Genomic DNA, 21,830 nt, shown 5'->3' on the forward strand with positions numbered 1-21,830 from the left:
CTACATCTATCTCATATCTAACTATCTATCTATCTATCTATCTATCTGTCTATTGTCTCTCACTCTCTGGGGGGTTTCTACATCTATCTATCTATCTATCTATCTATCTATATATCTATCTATTGTCTCTCACTGGGGGATCTGTACATCTATCTATCTATCTCATATCTATCAATATATCTATTGTCTCACTCTCTGGGGGTTTTCTACATCTATCTCATATCTATCTATCTATCTATCTATCTCTCATATCTATCTGTCTCATATCTATCTATCTATCTATCTCATATCTATCTATCTAGCTCATATCTATCTTCAGTATCTATCTATCTATCTATCTATCTATCTCATATGTATCTATCTAGCGCATATCTATCTCTATCTATCTCATATCTATCTATCTAGCTCATATCTATCTATGTCTCATATATATCTATCTCGTAACTATCTATCTATCTCATATCTATCTATCGCATTTCTATCTATCTAATATCTATCTATCTCATATATATCAATGTAACTATTTATGTCATATCTATCTATCTCATATTTATATATCTGTCTATCTATCTATCTATCTATCTATCTAGTTATCTATCTATCTATCCCATATCTATCTGTCTACCTCATATCTATCTATCTATCTATCTAGCTTATCTCTGTCTGTCTGTCTATCTATTTCTATATCTATCTCATTTCTATTTACCTATCTATCTTTGTATCTATTATATAATTTATCATCTATTAATATATCTATCTTGCTATCATCTATTATATAATCTGTCTGTCTATCTATCTATCTATCTCATATCTATCTATCTATCTATCTCATATCTATCTATCTATCTATCTATCTCATATCTCTATATCTATCTATCTCATATCTATCTATCTATCTATCTATCTATCTATCTATCTTATATCTATCTATCTCATATCTATCTATCTATCTATCTATCTAGCTTATCTCTGTCTGTCTATCTATTTCTATATCTATCTCATATCTATTTATCTATCTATCTATCTATCTATTATATAATTTATCATCTATTAATATATCTATCTTGCTATCATCTATTATATAATCTGTCTGTCTATCTATCTATCTATCTATCTATCTATCTATCTATCTATCTATCTATCTATCTATCTATCTCATATCTATCTATCTATCTATCTCATATCTATCTATCTATCTATCTATCTATCTATCTCATATCTCTATATCTATCTATCTCATATCTATCTATCTATCTATCTATCTATCTTATATCTATCTATCTCATATCTATCTATCTATCTATCTATCTATCTATCTAGCTTATCTCTGTCTGTCTATGTATTTCTATATCTATCTCATATCTATTTATCTATCTATCTATCTATCTATTATATAATTTATCATCTATTAATATATCTATCTAACCCTGGTGAACTGCGCAAGTGTCAAAATATATAAAGTACAAATAGTATTATGTTTGATTGACACAAAGGCTTCCTTTAGTAAAAAATGTATACACAGTATTTATTCACAGTACTCTGATTAGTACATAAAATTAGTTGAAATATTCCCTGCAATGCTTAATAATCCAAAAGCCGTGTTACCTAGATAATCTAGTATATATGTATCCATGTAGAAAGTTATACTATATAAGTAAAGCTATACACAATCAGTTACATAATAACGGAGCAGGCAGCAGATGCATGTACAGCTGATCCTGGCAGTACATGGGACGTGCGTCACTAACCAGGAATGAGCAGAACAGCAGGAAATATCACCTATCAAATTGCAGTATGACAATGCTTTGCGAATAGACGGGTCGTCCCAGGGGCATAACCAGAGGTATGGGGGTCTCCTCAGCCCGGTAATACTTACATCCCCCCACTCCCTAGCCCCATATTACTTACCTCCTCCTGAGCCTCCATCGAGTTTGAGTATCACTTTGAATTAGGGCCATAGTTACAAATACTATGGCCCTCATTCAGAGCCGTACGCTCTGAGCAGAGCGCACGCTCTGAATGAGGGCCGGCCTCCATGAAAATGGAGCGTCCTCCTGGACACTCGTATAGCTGTGGGTCACCACCCACAGGCTATACGAGCGTGCATTTTGATGGCCGCGATGGTCGAGACCATCGCGACCATCGAAATTGCGAGCCGGAGCCTGCGGTTGAGGTTTTCAACCGCAAGTTCCAGAGTGATTTTGGCTCTATCAGAGCCAAAATCACTCCCACTGACATCACTAGTGATGTCAGTGGGCCGGCTTCTGACGGGAGGCGTTCCCGTGGGAACGCCCCCGTCAGGGAGGCACGCCCCCGGCACGCCCCCTTTGATCGGACACAACGAGCGAAGGACTTTCCTTCGCTCGTCGCGTATGGCGCATGCGCACGACGGAGCTCCCTCCGTCGTGCGCATGCTCAGTCCAGAACATCGACCCACTTGCGAGCGGACAGCCGCTCGCGAGTGGGTCTGAATCAGGTCCTATGTTTTCTTTGAAGCATGAGGCTCTTAAAGTACATTTTCAAACTCATTATTTGTTAGCAGATATACATTTAAAAAAACCCTATAAAACGATACTTGCCTAAGTATTCAACCTATGCAGAGTAGTGCTTGGTAGAATCACCTTTTGCTGTAATAACAGCTCTAAGGGGGTGATACAGTAGTGAACAGAATTGCAAAGCTGCACGTCATTAAGGTAATGCAGCAGGAGGCGTGAAGCCCCCCGCACGCATTAACGATCTGACCTGTGTCCACGAACGCCGAATCAGATCATCTACGTAATCCCTGGGATCACGCAGACCGGCCATCGCAGATGAGGAAAAGAGGTCAGGAAATCTCCGTCAGCTGATGGAGATCCTGGCCTCTTCCCTCCCCTCCTACGGCGGTGACACGCCTCCGTCTTGGGAAATGGAGGTCGCCGCCGACCCCAAACGCCAACAGACTAACAGTCTGCTACCGCTTTGCATGTGGACGCATGCTCAGTACGGGTCTGGCGACTGCGCAGACTCCCGACCATCGGAATGAGGCCCTAAGTCTGCTGGGGAAAATGTTTACCAGATTTGTACACTGTTTGGGAGTGATTTTTGCCCATTCTTTCGTGCACATTTGTTCCAGGTTGGTTGGATGGCGCTTGTGGTCCGCCATTTTCAAATAGTACTACAGATTCTCAATTGGATTGTGTTCTGGACTTTGACTTAGCCATTGTAGAACATTCACCTTTTGGTTGCTCTACCACATCAGTGTTGCTCCAGCCTTGTCCGCGGAATCATTGTCCTGCTGAAAGGGGAACATTCCCAAAAGCTTTCGTTTTCTAGCAGATGGAAGCAGATTGTCTTGCAGTATTTCCCTGTATTTTCCACCATTCATTTGTCCTTCAATGTTAAAGGGATGCCCAATACCCACTGAGGTAGTGTGTTCCCACAACATGATGCTGCCACCCCCAATACGTCACTGTTGGAATGGTGTATGCTGCGGTATGGGCAGTGTTAGGTTTGCACCACACATAGGGCCTGATTCAGAGCCGCTCGCAAGCGCACAGCGCTCGCAAGCGGCTCAATGTTTGGCCACTGCGCATGAGCCACGTCCAACGTGCGCATGTGCGAGCCCCGTCAAGCAACTGAACTTCAGGGCTACGGGGCTCACTACAAGACAGGGCGGCTGTCGATGGTGAGTGACAGCTCGCCCCCTTTTGTAGGCGGGTAGGGGGGGTGGCTGCACGTTCCCTTAGGAACACCTGGCATTTGTGGGAGGACCTACTGACATCACTACTGATGTCAGTAGTGGACTCCCTGCTCTGTTAGAGCAGGGAGTCCGCTCAGCCTTGCAGCAGCCTAGGCCCTTCCGCGGGGTCTTGTCGCAAGGCCAATGGTCGCGATAATGGCGATGGTCTCCCGGTCGCTCGCATAAGCTGTGTGAGTCTCCCACAGCTTTGCGAGCAGCAGGAGGAGAAAAAAAAACGCCCACAGACTCTGCGAGCTGCCTGCGGTCTGAATTAGGGCCATAGCCTTTTCGATTGAGGCCAAAAAGCTACATTTTTGCTTCACCTGACCTCTAAACCTTATCCCACACTTTAGCTGGGTCACGTGATGTTTTTTTGCTTTGTAGTGGCTTATCTTTATTAATGGCTTCTTTCAATCCACCGTCCCATACAGGACAGTTGAATGCAGAGCTCCCGATACAGGTGACGGATGTACCCCCCCTCTCCAGTCTCAGCCACTGAGCTCTGTAGCTCCTGCAATGTGATAGTTGTGGCCTCTGTGTGGCTCCCTCACAAGTCGTCTGATGCTGAGTTATAGGTTCGGTCTTGTCTAGGCAGTGCCTGGGTGGTATGATGTGGCATACATTCTTCCCTATTCGTCCAATATTGACCCCTGGGACATCCAGGCACTTGGATATTACATTACAGTCTCTTCCTTTCTTGTGCACATCTATAACTTAATCTTTCATTTTCGTAGCTTGCTGGTTGTCATTATCACAGCTCTCCTTCGGACTCACAGTATGACCAATGTTGTTTGAATTAGGAGGTCTTTTATCCATAAAATCTGACCTTTTTAATGAGTCACAGGTAGAGGCTAATTAAAAACCAAGTGTTAGAGCAGGGGTTCCCAACCACGGTCCTCAAGGCACACTAACAGTCCAGGTTTTAAGGATAGCCATACTTGAGCACATGTGTCCTAAGTAGTACCTCATTTTTTTTTACTTAACCATCTGTGCTCTATCATGGATATCATTAAAACCTGGACAGTTAGTGTGCCTTGAGGACCGAGGTTGGGAAACACCGTGTTAGAGCAATATCTTTCATCTGTGCAAACTTGGAGCTTCCACAGCATTTTTTTCAGTTTTTGTCTGCAGACAAATAATGAATAGTGACATTGTAACTAGCAAAATGTTTCATTTGTATAAACTCTCTTGCCCTGTTAGTTTATGACCAGATTGCTGCTAACACAGAGTGCAAGAGGGATTAATGATCCCTATATAAAATGGGGATGCTTTAAAACAGTGATTGACAGACTGCGAATGCTAAAAAAAATATAAACAGATCATGGAGTATACATGGGCCACCGACTATTTGGGAAACAAATCCAATGTACACACGAGCATTTATTGCTTTCATCTTTTGCATCATTATTGCATAGAAAAGATATTTTTCCAAACAAAGTAAGGACCTCAAATATGAAGTGCGCAAAAGATGGCTGCCTCCTTTGTAATATGGTTCCCTTACCTCATATGTAAAGCACTTTGCGTCCGTTTGGAGAAAAGCGCTATGTACATAAACATTATCAGTATAATTATTATGGGTATATTTCACTAAAGTGCGGGTTTTTAGAAGTGGAGATGTTGCCAATAGCAACCATTCAGATTCCAGTTATTATTTTCTAGAATGTGCTAGAAAAATGATAAGTAGAATCTGATTGGTTGATATGGGCAACTTCTCCATTTCTAAAAATCAAAAAATTATTTCCCTGATTTCAACGCATCGGAACGTCAAATTGTGCATAATATGTGCAAATCGTGAGTGTCCACTGCAGGGCCGGCTCTTGGGGTGTTCGACCAGTGCGGTCGAACGAGGGCACCACCCCATAGAGAGCGCACCCCTTCCAACATCCCGATTTCAGCGGGACAGCACTGTCCAGCTGTTCCACCCGTGGGCCGTAGTGTCCCGCAGATGGTCCGGCCGGGAGGTTGGCGACCCCCACCACCGTAGCTGTGCGGCAGTGCCGGACCCCCGGAGTATCTGAATGTATGCTGCGCGCATGCACGTGGGCATTCCATTCAGTGCTGGGAGAGGGCTGGGGGAAGCCCAGCTAGTGACGGAGTGCTGGGCTCGCCCCCAACCTGACGTTACACGGGAGGCGTGCCATGCGGGCACGCGCCCAAATAACGTCACTTAGGGGGCATGGCCTATGGTAATTATGCCACGCCCCAATTTTCAGACGCACTCGGCTTCGCCACGCATGACTAGAAGGCGCAGTATACCCAACATGGCACAGGGCGTGGCTACCCCTGGAGCCGGTCGTGGTCCACTGACGGTAATGATGACGATACGTATACCAACGGGTCGTTTGTCATATATTCAGATCTTACAGATCTTAATCTTGTACAGGACGCACTAGAAATCGTTAAGGACGCACGATAGGTCGTCGGACAGATTGGACACTTTAAGCACCATATAGTGTCCCGGAGTGTGGGTGAGCTGCCGGGGACAGTTGGAGGGAAATCGTTCACGACATTGCGTCATTTGCACATCGTCTAGTGCACAGGTTCTCAAACTCAGTCTTCAAGACCCCAAACAGTGCATGTTTTCCAGGTCTCCTCACATAATTACAAGTAAACTAAATAGCTCCACCTGTGTAACTTTTAAAATGTGTCAGCGAGTAATGATTACACCTGTGTACCTGCTGGGTGACCTGCAAAACATGAACTGTGTGGGGTCCTGAGGACCGAGGGCCTGATACAGAGGCGCTCACAAAAAGCGAGCGCTCGCTCTGAATCAGGGCGGGCACTGTTTTTTTTAGGAGTGGCCTCCTACAGCTATAGCGAGCGGCCATGATGATGGTCGCAATGGTCTTGACCATTGGGCTTGCGACGAGACCCTTGTGGTAGGGTCTCGTGGCCGCAAGCCCCAGAGAGCTTCTGACTCAAATCGAGCAGGAAGCTCTCCCACTAACATCACTGGTGATGTCAGTGGGGCCGCCCACAAACGGCAGGCGTTCGCATGGGAACGCCTCCGTTTGTGAAGCCACACCTACAAAATGGGGCGAGCTGTCGATCAACATCGACAGCCGCCCCTATTGTAGTGAGTCCCGGAGCGAGTGCTTTTTGCACTCGCTCCAGGGCTCGCGCACGCGCAGTGCGCACACCGCGCGTGCGCTCTGGACCACCATCGATCCGCTTGCGAGCGGGTCTGAATCAGGCCTTAGCTTTCAGTCTCTGGTGCAACACAAACAAAGAGTTTTTCCCACAACTATACAATGTTGCAGTGTCCTCACTGTGCGTTGTATTTTCTATATATGGGTGCCATGATACGTCTCCCGCCATCAATAACAATGTAACAATAAATTCATTGTTTCTGCTGCAGATTTCTCGGGTTACTTTTTTTTATATGTACATAAAGCTGAATGTCAATTCAACAAAATAACAAGAAAATAAAAGGCACAGATATCTGGCGGGATATCGGTTCCATAAAGCGTTTGATTAACTTTTGCATCATGTTCTCTGCGGGTCACCGCCGCATTGTTATCTGGCAGATTTTCCTCCATCTTTATTGCGACAACTTGTTGAAAATGCCGGCGATAAAAAAAGAATATTAAAAAAATAAAATGAAAGAGACCGAATAATAAGAGTAGTGCCAGGCGTCCTTCCGCACAGTAACAGATGGCGATAATTCCCTAACAGCCACCACTAAATAAGGAAAACTCTATCTGTACAAAACAGGAGACGGTGGTTAATCAGGCAAGAGGGCGTAGTGACCTCCTCGCCGCCGGTGGCAATGTACCGCGCTGAATGGGCCCTTAAACCAAAATTTATGTTGTCACTTCACTGCCCGTGAAACTGTTTTAATTTTAAAAAGGCAATTACTCTGCAGCCGTAAAATGGACCAGGGAGGGGAACAAATATATAACTGGCTGAAAATTCAAAGTCAACAAACCCATTAAATCGGATGTTTTCTTATTTGTTTTTCTTCTATATTATCTGTAGGAGAAGCCGGTCAGGAAAACAGCACGCCGCACCCACTAAAGAAGGATGTAGGGAGCATGGGAAAAGGTAACAGCAGCGCGAAACCATTCGTGGTTTGTGTGCGCGACCAAGTGCATCCCCGTTGTCCACAGCAGCAGAGGCGTTATCGACGGTGGCCACAGAATTTCATTAGTAGGCTATCAATTCCATAGCACATAATGAAATGGGGGCTCCGATACTGGGGTGGGCCTGCCAAAGTTGGCATCCACAGCCCCCAAGATGGCGTGGCCATGCCCCCTGCAAGAGGGGGCCCGATATTCACATCAGGGCAGGGATGGTCATCTATGGTCCACTTTTAATAAAGATCGTATTTTCCTGCACTGCGCAGGTGTGACCTCTTCCCTCGTATTCAACCGCCCACATGCAAGCAGCGCTGCCCCCCCTCCGGGAGAAGATATTATAATATTATCGTACAGATTTATCAAAACTTTCTAGGGGAAAAAAAAAAATCCACTACTGGGCTTATTTTGTTACACTGTATCATGTGGACATGTGTTGTAACCGATAGCTACCAATCACGTTTGCTGAACAACGTTAGAAATAGGTCAATTTAAGGGGCAATTCAGTTCTGGGCACTGTCTGGTCGCTATGTCTGGTCGCTATTATGGCATCATATATTCCTGCTCTACTCTATGTGGGGTGATGTGTACAGGTCCACTTGCTTATATTATTTACCCTGTACTACCAAAGTCTAGAGGCATTTAATATTCAGTGCTAGATGCCTAAAATGAACTGAAGTGTACGAGGTCCTACTCTGACTGAATGCGTTACCTACACATTTGTACCATTCAGGTCAGGACATCCCAGTTAAAGGGATCCTGCCATAAACACAATGGAGGCAGGCAGTACTGGCTTAGAGCACGATGTGGCAAATTGCAGCCAATCAGATCACTTGGAAAGAATGACATCACTATAGCTCTTCATGACCAAATATCCCCGAGAGACATGTTTTTGGTAAATCTATAGGCTGCATTCTCAGTAATCTGGCTTCAGCCAATAATATGGCATCATTGTCTGTAGGTGGCAGGCGAAATTTGCCCATTAAATACAGATCATCTAATTAAAATCCAGATTACCGGAGCTCATTTAAAAGGGGCATTATGAGGTAACGGGGCAAACAAAAGATAGAACATGTATAACTAATATTATATGGGATTTGTAAGGGATACCGGCGCTCGCGATCCCAGCTGTCAAAATCCCGACATCGGCATCCTGACAAGGTTAGGATACTCACTCCCTCTCCCCACACTCTAAACCTAACCCCCCCCCCCCTTAGTGCCTAACCCTAACCCCTAACTCTAAGCCTAACCCTCCCCGTAACCCTGATACTTACCTTCGGTATGCCGGCAATCAGTGATGTTGGTGCCGGGGTTATGACAGTTGTTGGGATTCCAGCACCGGTATTCTAAGCATCAGCATCCCGACTATCGGGTGTATTCCTATTATATATTTGTTCACTATTAAATTATATCATTGGCTTCCTTATTGAGAAGACTTCTGGGTCACCTGGCTCCAGTGGCATTTCTATAATGGGTTCAGCGTGTGCCGCGCACACAGGGCCCTGGGTCAAGGGTAGACCTGCACGGTCACCCTGCACCCAGTCTTGCATTTACTTACCTGCCCATCAGACCACCCTGGCAGCCGCCTGGACCATTACTATGGGGATATCTTTTGAAATATGACAGTGGCACCATTTTTTTAATGCGCAGAACTCTTTTTTCGCCATTTTTTTTTTCTGGGCAGTGTGAGCTTACGGACTTCTGCACAAGGACCCCCTCGTGCCTTAAATGCCCCTGCCTGCGGCCCTATATTAGTAAATAGCCATGTAGCCCTCATAAAGTCAATCTTTGCAAATGTATTTATAAAGGACATATACAAGGTCATATATATTGTCCTAGACCAGGTCTAGTCTGCAGCAGACAGCCAGGTTTTCTATCTTCCTTCTCTCCTAAAGGTTGAACACATTAGAGTCCATTATTATACGCCCTTCATTGTATGTGACACAGGCATTTTAAATACTTACATTAACTCCTTCATTGCCCGGGGCTCCGAAGCCATCAGTCTGCCAGAAAGCTGCGTACGGCTGGCCAGCTCCCCCGGAAAGGGTTAGCGGCAACGTTAGGCGGGCAACTGGCTTTTGAACCATATTTTACGCTTGACAAGCAACATATGAATAATATATAGAGCTTGGGTGGATATAATTGAGATTAATGCATGCATATCAATCAATATATGACACGGTAATATAATACTTTAAAATAATATATTGCATTGATTTATATTCATGGATTTCTACATCAAATCTGTGCCATGCTCCTGGAACGTTTTAAGGCTGGTTAAAGTGTTTTTGTCTTCTAATAATAAATGGGAGCATATAGCAGCGCTCAGCAGCCTAGCTAAGGACGCTTCTGCCCCTCTGCAGCCTAGCTAAGGACGCCTCTGTCCCTCTGCAGCCTAGCTAAGGACGCCTCTGCCCCTCTGCAGCCTAGCTAAGGACGCCTCTGCCCCTCTGCAGCCTAGCTAAGGACGCCTCTGCCTCTCTGCAGACTAGCTAAGGACGCCTATGCCCCTCTGCAGCCTAGCTAAGGACGCCTCTGCCCCTCTGCAGCCTAGCTAAGGACGCCTCTGGCCCTCTGCAGCCTAGCTAAGGACGCCCCTGGCCCTCTGCAGCCTAGCTAAGGACGCCTCTGCCCCTCTGCAGCCTAGCTAAGGACGTCTCTGCCCCTCTGCAGCCTAGCTAAGGACGCCTCTGCCCCTGTGCAGCCTAGCTAAGGACGCCTCTGCCCCTGTGCAGCCTAGCTAAGGACGCCTCTGCCCCTCTGCAGCCTAGCTAAGGACGCCTCTGCCCCTCTGCAGCCTAGCTAAGGACGCCTCTGCCCCTCTGCAGCCTAGCTAAGGACGCTTCTGCCCCTCTGCAGCCTAGCTAAGGACGCCTCTACCCCTCTGCAGCCTAGCTAAGGACGCTTCTGCCCCTCTGCAGCCTAGCTAAGGACGCCTCTACCCCTCTGCAGCCTAGCTAAGGACGCCTCTGCCCCTCTGCAGCCTAGCTAAGGAAGCTTCTGCCCCTCTGCAGCCTAGCTAAGGACGTCTCTGCCCCTCTGCAGCCTAGCTAAGGACGTCTCTACCCCTCTGTAGCCTAGCTAAGGACGCCTCTGCCCCTCTGTAGCCTAGCTAAGGACGCCTCTGCCCCTCTGCAGCCTAGCTAAGGAAGCTTCTGCCCCTCTGCAGCCTAGCTAAGGACGTCTCTGCCCCTCTGCAGCCTAGCTAAGGACGTCTCTACCCCTCTGTAGCCTAGCTAAGGACGCCTCTGCCCCTCTGTAGCCTAGCTAAGGATGTCTCTACCCCTCTGCAGCCTAGCTAAGGACGCCTCTGCCCCTCTGCAGCCTAGCTAAGGACGCCTCTGCCCCTCTGCAGCCTAGCTAAGGACGCCTCTGCCCCTCTGCAGCCTAGCTAAGGACGCCTCTGCCCCTCTGCAGCCTAGCTAAGGACGCCTCTGCCCCTCTGCAGCCTAGCTAAGGACGCCTCTGCCCCTCTGCAGCCTAGCTAAGGACGCCTCTACCCCTCTGCAGCCTAGCTAAGGACGCCTCTGCCCCTCTGCAGCCTAGCTAAGGACGCCTCTACCCCTCTGCAGCCTAGCTAAGGACGCCTCTGCTGTGTTTCTCTCATTGCAGAAGAACTACAGAAAGTTTTGTTTGAACAGATAGATCTGAGGCGGAGGCTGGAGCAGGAATTCCAGGTGCTGAAGGGGACCCCGTCCTTTCCTGTATTCAGTAAGGAGAATTCCCTGTTTATTCTTCCTTGTTCTCATATTTGCTGTTTGTTTTATATGCTCCGTGAAAGTTCCCATATTTATCTGTGCGAGCTGTATCTTATGGCAAAACATATATTATTACGGACTGCCAACCAACAGCTTTTATATCATATTCTACATCTATTACATTTAGCATAACTTGTATTCCTCTTATACAAAACAGAAAAACTTTTGCTATCGGCGCTAACAATAATATACTGCAAATTTATGTGTGTGCAGCAAATAAAACAAAGGGGATTTTGTCATAATTTGATCAAAGCATTTAAGCCTGCAGCCCAGCATCAAGGGACCCCATTTTTCTGCAGGTCCCTAACACTAGTATATATGCCTAGCACATCATTACATTGCAGTTAAATGTACTCACCTCCTAGATACAGAGGGACACATCTATACAGGGCTGGCTGTTAGCCACACCCAACTAGGCTTTTTATAGCCTTAATTGAAAGCTGCCATGATAGCACAAGGCAAAATTTTGAAACAAAAGAGAAAAGAAATATGCCCGCGCTCTGTTTTACCCGTATTCCTCTTATAGCACTTCCAGGACCATATACCTATAACACTATAAATGCCATAATGATAAAATATGATATATGTATGTACGTATATATAGACAGGCAGGCAGTTAGATAGATAGATAGATAGATAGATAGATAGATAGATAGATAGATAGATAGAGAAAGACATATATAAGATATATCAATAGATGTATAGATATATAGCTAGATATGAAGTCGATAGATAGATAGATAGATAGATAGATAGATAGATAGATAGATAGATAGATAGATAGATAGATAGATAGAGACATATATAAGATATATCGATAGATGTATAGATATATAGCTAGATATGAGGTCGATAGATAGATAGATAGATAGATAGATAGATAAAGACATATATAAGATAGATGGATAGATAGATAGATAGATAGATAGATATGAGGTAGACAAATAGATAGATAGATAGATAGATAGATAGAAAGATAGATAGATAGATAGATATGAGATAGTTATATATATGAGATAGATAGATATGAAGTAGATAGATAGATATGAGATAGTTATATATATATGAGATAGATATATATGAAGTAGATAGATAGATAGATAGATAGATAGATAGATAGATAGATAGATAGATAGATAGATAGATAGAGGGGGGTAACTAGATATCTGAAGGCCCCATAGCAAAAGTTTGTAATGGCCCTTATGTACCAAGATATGAAATTTATAGATAAATATGAGCGATAGATTATATAATAGATAAACAGATAGATAAATAGATACAAGGTTGATTAGATATATTGCTTTATATGAGATAGATCGATAGATAGATAGATAGATAGATAGATAGATAGATAGATAGATAGATAGATAGATAGATATGGGATAAAAGAAATGTGGGTGTACTGCAATTATTGATACATATATTCCTTCTTTTTTTAAAAAAATCTCTTTATAGACCAGTGGTGCACAGTGGAGCAATCTCAGAGTAGCACATAAAGGGTTACAGTCCTGTCAGACCATCTGTAAGTTATTATCCCCATCAGGACCTATATCTTATTCATAATCCTTATATCCTCCTCCCATGAGTGCTGTATGAGAACTTGGCATGCCTGGTCACTTCCTGCTTTCTCCCTTAACTCCCAATAAGGTTGGTTAAAATCGGATTGAGAGTGGCTGGTTAATGTGCACTGAGAGCCTGCGCTGTGTGTACCCTGATATTACTATGCGCTGTATGATACAGGCCCGGCAGCCACTCGCCTCTGTAATCATTTCTACTTACTCTCTGCCTCTCAATTCCTGTCGGAGCATCTGCACTTTCAGTGTCCATTTGTCTCTGCTGGAGAGAGCTACATACAGTATTGCTCCTAATCATTCCACATGGAACATGTCTGCGAGTTACAAAGGTTCTATCCCCTGTAGGTCGGGCATGTCAAACTCAAAATACCAACCGGGCCGAACATTCAAGGTCTAAGAGTGCGTGGACTGCAACAACAAAAAAGTCTTATATGCAGTTTTGAAAGGTTTATTATGAATAAAAACCAATGCATTGCCCCCTGTAGTAGTGCCCCTTATGCAATCCCCCCTGTATTAGAGCCCCTTGTGCAATGCACCCTGAAGTTGTGCCCATTATGCAATACCCCTTATGCAGTGCCCCCAGTAGTGCCCCTTATGCAGTGCCCCCAGTAATGGCCCTTGTGCAGAGCCCCCAGAAATGCCCCTTATGCAGAGCCCCCAGAAATGTCCCTAGTAGTGCCCCTTATGTTGTGCCCACATTAATGCTCATTGTAGTGCCCCTTATGCAGTGCCCCCAGTAGTGCCCCTTATGCAGTGTCCCCAGTAAAGCCACTTATGCTGAGCCCCTAGTAATGTCCCTAGTAGTGCCCCTTATGTTCTGCCCCAGTAATTCCTCTAGTAGTGCCCCTTATGCAGTGCCCACAGTAGTTCCCCTTATGCTGTACCCCCAATAATGCCCCTTATGCAGTGCCCCAATAATATCCCTAGTAGTGCCCCTTATGTTGTGCCCTCAGTAATGCCTCTTATGCAGTGTCCCCAGTAATGTCCCTAGTAGTGCCCCTCATGTTGTGCCCTCAGTAATGCCCCTTATGCTGTGCCCCCTCCCAGTATAGAGCATGCTCCACTCACCTGTGCAGTACTTACCTTTCTTCACGTTGGCCGCTGGGCACCGCTCCAGTCCAGCCGACATCATTCCCACCGTCCCACGTAGATGCTGCCACTGACTGATTAGATCCAGAGTGGCAGGCGCAGGCTCCTCTCATCGCGGGTGCATCACTGGGAACCCTGGCCTCTGAAACGATCAGAGGCTTCTTTACTCTATGATCGCTTCAGAGACCAGCGTTGCCAGTTTTAAATAAAGTAAACACTGCCCGATCGGAGCTGAGTTCCGATCATGGCAGGGGTGTGGGCCACATATTCTATATATATGGGCCCACGCTGTCGGGCCGCATAAAATGTTTATTCGGGCCGCATGTCTGACATGCCTGCTGTAGGGGCTCTTTATAATACATCAGGAAGTAATACTGTTTCCATATGATACATTCACTCACATATGGTGATCCTTCTCCATGAATTCCACTTGATAGATAGATAGACAGACAGATAGTTATGCAATAGATAGATAGATAGATAGATAGATAGATAGATAGACATGAGATAGATAGATAGATAGATAGATAGATAGATATGAGATAGATAGATAGATTAGATAGATAGATATGAGATAGATAGATAGATAGATAGATAGATATGAGATAGATATATAGATAGATAGATATATAGATAGATAGATAGATTAGATAGATAGATATGAGATAGATAGATAGATAGATAGATAGATAGATAGATAGATAGATAGATAGATAGATAGATAGATAGATAGATAGATAGATAGATAGATATGAGATAGATATATAGATAGATATGAGATAGATAGATAGATAGATAGATAGATAGATAGATAGATAGATGCACTGTTCCCCATGTATGTACATTTCATTACAATGTATTCCCTTACCTTCTTAACAGATAACTTCCATGACCAAATGAAGCGAGAGCTGGCGTACAGAGAAGAAATGGTCCAGCAGCTACAGATTGTAAGTCATACACAATATATACATTATATACACACTCCACACGCCGTGTGTATATAGTATATCCAGACAGAATATGCAAATATTGTACCCTTGGCATAACCGTGCTGCACTGCATTTGTTGGAGGGGGGGAGTGGTACTAGCCATAATTGCCAACTCTCCCCCACTGTCAGGGAGACTCCCAGAAATAGTAGCAATCTCCCTGACTCAGTGAAGAATCTAGTAATCTCCCTGATTGCACCTTACACCCGCGCTCATAAGTGTTACTTTCACAATATCCCTGAAATGCTTCTTCAAAAGTAGGCAAGCATGGTCCTAGCTCATCTCTGAATCACAACGTGACAGTAAAGCTTCCCGATATGTCTGTGCTACACGCACATGATGTTTGAATACAATTCCTTGCTGCCGGCTTTGTCCACATGGCAATTTGTAACCTTAACTGTATTCAGTGATGTATCTAGACTGGGTGCAGGGTGTGCCCATGGATCAGGGACCCCAAACTGCACACCCTGCACCAAGAACAGACACATTGTGCCGTGCAGGCCCCTCCCCTTACCCCGTGCAGGAGATATCTTCAGAAATAAAGTGTCATCATAGGGAATAGCAAAGACTCTTGTACCTCCTCCTCTTTAAATGACTCTGGCTGGATTTGTTCCTAATGCTAAATGATACCCTGAGTGTCAACATATTTAGCAGTACAAATTTTACTAGTATGTGGGTGGGGCTATCACTGCAAAGTAAGCTCCTCCCCTAGCATTGAGAGGCGGCACCATTATGCGATTTGGCTAAATAAGAGCACATTTGGGCTGATTCCAAGCTACACAGAAGTCGGTATGCGAGCACGGCTTGCGGTTTCTTTGCAAATTGCTGATGTGTTGCAGTGACATGTGGCAACCAGTGATTCTGAGTTGGACGCATCTCGGTAACTTTTCACTGATGGCTAAATGTGTGTTACTGGATGGCAGCTGGGCGTCCTGTGGGGGTGTATCAAGGGTTGCGACTAATTCTGAGTAAGTGCGTGTGTACGGTGCCCGCCATTTTCAGTCGCATCTTCTGCTCCCAGCATGGAGCAGGCGTAACTGAGGTTACTAGTGATAGCAGCTGCTTTCGCGTCCGTAAGGCTGGGGGCAGTGTGAACGGATAGTAGCATAGGATTTACGATTGCTGTCAGCAAACGGTATTGTGACAGCATTATGCGTGACTGAGAACGCTGTACAACAAATTAATACTTTTAATTTGTTTCCTTTCTAAAAATAGTCATACATTACTAATTTGAGGTCAAGAAAAACTAAAATGATTTCAGAATGTTTTTACTAGCTCTATTTTTTGAGCTACACTACTTGCACTATACTGTATGTTCATTAGTAATATAGTCATAGTGAAAAGCTATTTTAAAATAATCTGATATTTTCTTCATAGAAAATAAATAACAGTTGATTTAATTCAATCACAAATAAGAACACAAAACGAAACAAACATACAGCATACAAAACAAACAAACAGCATAGGAAAGTACTATGTAATATAGTGGCCTATACATGGGGGTGCTTTCTCTTTGCTTGTCGCTTGTCCTCCTCTTCTGGGGCATCTCTTGTCACTGTCCAACAGTAGTGATCACCTACCCTGATATCTTTGTTCCATTGCTGAAATGTCTTGGTGGAGTCGCTCACTATGCTTGTCACTCAGTGCACCACAGTTATCTTGTGGGGGTAATCCCATGAATCGTATTGAATAGCTTCGAGCTCACTCCCGGAGCTATTTACATCACGCTGAATAGAATCGTGCCCTATATATTAGGTAAAAGCCAATTGTGTGGACACTGACAAATCTACATACTGTACGTCCTCTGCGCAGTTCACACCGAGCCCACTAGGTGGCACTGTGAGGTTGAAAACTGAAAAAGATATTGCAAGAAAAAATATTTTATTTTTTTCCCCCAAAAGGAGATGAGGGACTCTTATAATCTTGCACAATGCAGGACACAGGTCCAATTGGTAATTGTGTCGCCAAGTACTCGTAACTGGATGTAATTGGTGTCAGAGCGAGGTCTGCAGCTCTTTGGCTCCCAATCATGTGTGCATATATTGTATTTTTTACACCTTGCTAGACTGTGGTGGCATTTTATAAACAAATGCTGAAAATTATAAATTGCCTAAAACTGTTATGGATATCAAACCACAGTCTTCTTTGTAATTAAACATTGTTGCTATTTAATAGAGATTAATCCTACAGCGCCATCTAGTGTTTACTTCATTTCTTTCTGGTCATCATATTATATACCAGAGGTTCCCAAACACGGTTTCTCAAGGCTTCCCATGTTCAGGTTTTAGGGATATCCATGGCAGAGCACAAGTGACTTAATTATAGTACCTTAGTCAATTTGATTTAACCACCTGTGCTCAAACATGGATATAAACATGAACTATTGGGGAGCCTTGGGGGCCGCGTTTGGTATATACTGAAATATTTTGTGCTGTTTAGACATTTGAAAGCAAACATCCAACCATTCTAATGCTGGCCATACACTACTACGACTAGCATAAGATGTGATTCATCATACGTTTTCCCTTGAACTCCCCGGTAGCTCCCTGGCAGCCCGGCCGCACTATTTGGTGCTTTTTCCACACACGATGAACATACAATCTGACGTACAATCACTCGCCCCTGTACGACTGGCCGTGATACGATCGATCGTGTGCCTCACCAAAAACATGTGATCATAATAGATTTAAATGACGCCGTCGGACGGTCGGACGCATGATGCATCGCACGCGCAAAAACACGGCACGATCTGCATAGGATCACGACGGATAATATGGGCTGCACGTCTGATCATAAGATACGATAGAACAGCAGCTGGAGCGAGCATCGGATCGTATTCCTACCTAAGTACTACACGATTTCCACACAATTCATCGTACGACGTGTCTAATATCGTGTAATCGGCCCGCAATCATGCTAGTGTATGGCCAGCATAAGACAATTTAGCCATTAAGGACACTGTGGTTGGCACCTAATGAAAGATGCCATATTTTGGGGTCTATGTATCAAGCTTGTTTTTTTTCCCATAAAATGATGTAGAAACTGCAGTTTCTGCATAATATAATGAATTGTTGCTATGTACTAATAGCACAATGCAGGAGGTACCGCAGAAATCTCCGGCAGAGTGCTAATTAGCATTGCAGATCGCAGTCCCCATTATTATCAATGAGGACTGCAATCTCTGGAGTTTACTCCATCTTCGTATAGTGTGAACTGCTTTAAGCCTATGGAGGCTTGAGAGTAGTAGAAAGATCTTCTCTCCCACAGCCTCCGACCAGCAGCGGAAGCTGACACTGTGCGCATGCGCAAAGTCAGCGTCCACAGGAGAAGTCGTTCACGAAAGTGAAAGACTTCTGCAATTTGCCCGGGATATAACTCGCAGGGACAGCGGTTACCAGGTATGCAGTCGGGAAGCCGGTGGACATAATCCCGACGGCCGGCTTCCCAACTGCTTTATCCTGGCGAGGGTTAAATGACAGGTGTCTAAATCTAAACGCCTGTCATTTTACCGACGCCTGGCGTCCCGATTAAAGTGATGCCGGGTGCTACTGCAGACAGCCGCGGGGGGGGGGAGGGTTAGGTTTAGGGCTCCCAGGGGGGACTTAGGGTTAGGCACCCCCCTGGGAGGTTAGGATTAGGCTAGGGGGAGGGAGGGTTAGGGTTAGGCACCTCCCCCCCCAGGGGACTTAGGTTTAGGCAGCGGGGAAGGGTGGGTTAGGTTTAGGCACTTAGATGGGGGATTAGGGTTAGGCACTGGGGGGAAGGTTAGGGTTAGGCACCCCTAAGGAGGGTTAGGGTTAGGGGGGGGAGTTTAGGTTAGTTAATAGTTACCTTCGAACGATCGGGATTTTCAGCCATGTCGGCCAGCCGCTGTCGGGATTTGAACCGCCGGACGCAATTCCGGTTACCACAACCACTGTCCCCGTGAGTTCCCCTTTGTACGTATTTTCATTCAAAATTAAAATATCCGTTGTGATATGAAACCTTAATAATCGCGTTAGCTCTGTGATGATTATTAATACCTAGGCCCCTTTATCTTAATTATAGTGATAGAGAATAGCTGATGCTCATGTTCTGAACTTTTAAAGTCACTCAAAGTGGACATAAACAATAGTGCAAGAAGGGTATACGCTGACCTATAGCTGTATTGTATGACAATGTGTCGGTTAGTACAAGGCTGTCGCTCTGATACAGTAACATACATGTGTGTCTATATAATCATTACATTTCATAGGAAGAGCACAGCACAATGACCCTTTGCTATTTCTTCTGACAGATCCCTTATGCAGCAAGTCTAATGAGGAAAGAAAAGCTTAGCACCCACCTGAGCAAAAGCTAAAAGGTAAGACGGCTGCATGAAGCTGATCCCTACCATGTCTGAGCATTGATTGATCCCTACCAACCTAGTCTGGGCAAGGTGTAAGTGCGTAGAGAAAGAGGAGGGTATGTTATACCACATGAGCCCCTATCACCACATTCTCCCAGGGGGTCTTTCATGCCCAATTCCGACACTGTCAGCCACAATAAACATACGGTGCATGGAAATATAAGTGAATCTTTGCCCGCCCGCCGCTTATTCTGTGTACACTTTACTATTGGGTGATGCAGTACTTAGATACTACACTTAGATACTAGTGCACAGATTACTGGGTCTCTGCTGGCTCATGTTCCCATCCTGCCTAGGAGCTTGTGCACACACGTGTGTTAGTTCTGGGCAAATGTCTCAGGTCTGAGATTCCCCAGAGAAAAGCCACCATGACCACTGAAATACCTGACATTTCTACGTGTCTCCCACGCGAGAGGCTGAACATCGATGTCTCTGTGCCGATGGCTTCTTGCCATTGCTGGGCTGGTGTCAATTGTGCCATCAATGGTGACCGTTTAATTGCACAACCCAACCCAATACACTTTACCATACATTTTCGCGGTTACACCCCTGCAAGTGAGGCTTGCAAACTTAACTATTTCCCATATTTACTGCTTACAAAATACAATGCACCATTTCCTGAGTCCCTGTAAATAATACTAATTCTAATCCACTCACTGGTCATCTCCAAATTAGACTACTGTAACCTCCTCCTATCTGGCCTCCCTGACTCCCATCTCTCTCCTCTCCAATCTGTCCTCAATGCTGCTGCCCGACTCATCTTCCTCTCCAAACATTCTACATCTGCCTCCCCTCTCCTACAAGCCCTCCACTGGCTCCCCTTCCCCTTCAGAGCCCAATTCAAGTTTCTCACACTCACTTACAAAGCCCTCTCCCAAACCTCTCTCATTTACATCTCTGACCTCATCTCCCTTCACACTCCTGCCCATCCAATTCACTCCACAAATACATGTCGCCTCTCCTGCCAACAGATTACGTCCTCCCACACCCGTCTCCAAGATTTCGTCCATGCTGCTCCTTACCTCTGGAATTCTCTCCCTATTAGACTCTTCTACTCTTTACTAACCTTCAAACGGGCTCTCGAGATCCACTTCTTCATCAAAGCCTTCCAGCTCTCATCCTAACCCACTGCTCCATGATCTTTCTGCACTGTCTACCCCATCTGTGTCACTCCTGTCTGTCTGCCCCTCCCCTTTAGAATGCTAGCACTCACTAGCAGGGCCCTCTTCCCTCACGTGCTTCTCCTTCCCTTTCTTACAGTATACTATCATTTACTCCTAACTCCCCACAACGGCATCAGGTCCCCAAGGCCTTTTCCTGCATTGTTTGGTGATGTTAACAACTGTTTTCTTGTGTGCTCATTTGGTAATGTACTTTGTAAGGTGCTGCAGAACCCTTGTGGTGCCATATAAATAAACTATAATACTAATAATAACCATTTTCTTTCTTCCTTTTCCAGCCGAGACTAAAACTGCAACAACAACTTTTTTTGTAAAATAATCCTCCAAATTGTATAAATTCCGAAAAACAAAGAATTCTGTTTGGGAAAACTGGTTCAATGAGTTCCGAGGACCTTTAAGTGATCAAAGACACTTTTTCGTCATTGCATCTAGCAGCTAATTCTTAGCAGACTGCAGAGAACCATGTCTGTGTGGACCTACTGGTGGAACCAAATTATGTGTGACCATAAAACATGCACTAAACCTCCGGAGGATAGAACGTTGTCTCTGACGCGATTACCGGAGGCGGACAGCGGCTGCACTTTTCTGGATACTGAATCTCTGGGCTGCATTAAGAACAGCACTGTATTCTGCATCCAATGCTGGTAAAACGCTGCTGAAGGACAAGCCAAGGTCAAGCTTAAGTCTCCGGCCCCCCCAAGGATGTCTGGCGTTGGCCCCTCTGTCATCTTACTCTGCCTGCTGTATGGGTTAAACTGTATCATTCTGGAAATATTTTACAGTTTAATATTAAGTGTAATTAAGAATATAATCTCTGTTCCAAAAGTATTTATGATTGTTCTTGTAGTTTCTTTAATATTTATGTGGACAAGAATCTATAATAAAAGCTATCAAATGTGACTTGGGTTTTCCATCAAGTTGCGCATATATTTGAAGCTTTTCTCGACCCTCTCTTACATTAATTGCACTTGAAAGTGCGTCTAAACCTATATTATTTACTTTCTTATGAACTTGTCTGATGCAAATATTAAGGGATGAACGCATTCTTGTTCTGGGACTT

At 44.6% G+C, this 21,830-nt stretch overlaps 1 protein-coding gene across 2 annotated transcripts in view; it reads left to right on the forward strand.

The window, feature by feature from the left end:
• SKOR2 (SKI family transcriptional corepressor 2) overlaps positions 1 to 21,630 on the forward strand; it is a 42,201-nt gene extending 20,571 nt beyond the window's left edge. For both annotated transcript variants that reach the window (XM_088476558.1, XM_088476557.1), the window contains exons 5-9: positions 7,697 to 7,762; positions 11,407 to 11,505; positions 15,095 to 15,162; positions 19,479 to 19,544; positions 21,049 to 21,630. In XM_088476558.1, the coding sequence (XP_088332684.1) occupies positions 7,697 to 7,762; positions 11,407 to 11,505; positions 15,095 to 15,162; positions 19,479 to 19,541 (296 nt within the window). In that variant the 3' untranslated portion in view covers positions 19,542 to 19,544; positions 21,049 to 21,630. The remainder of the gene's footprint in view (positions 1 to 7,696; positions 7,763 to 11,406; positions 11,506 to 15,094; positions 15,163 to 19,478; positions 19,545 to 21,048) is intronic.
• Positions 21,631 to 21,830: the final 200 nt, after the last annotated feature.

The sequence above is a fragment of the Taudactylus pleione genome, unplaced genomic scaffold, assembly GCF_031769625.1.
Source record: "Taudactylus pleione unplaced genomic scaffold, aTauple2 ptg000189l, whole genome shotgun sequence".
Lineage (NCBI taxonomy): Eukaryota > Metazoa > Chordata > Amphibia > Anura > Myobatrachidae > Taudactylus > Taudactylus pleione.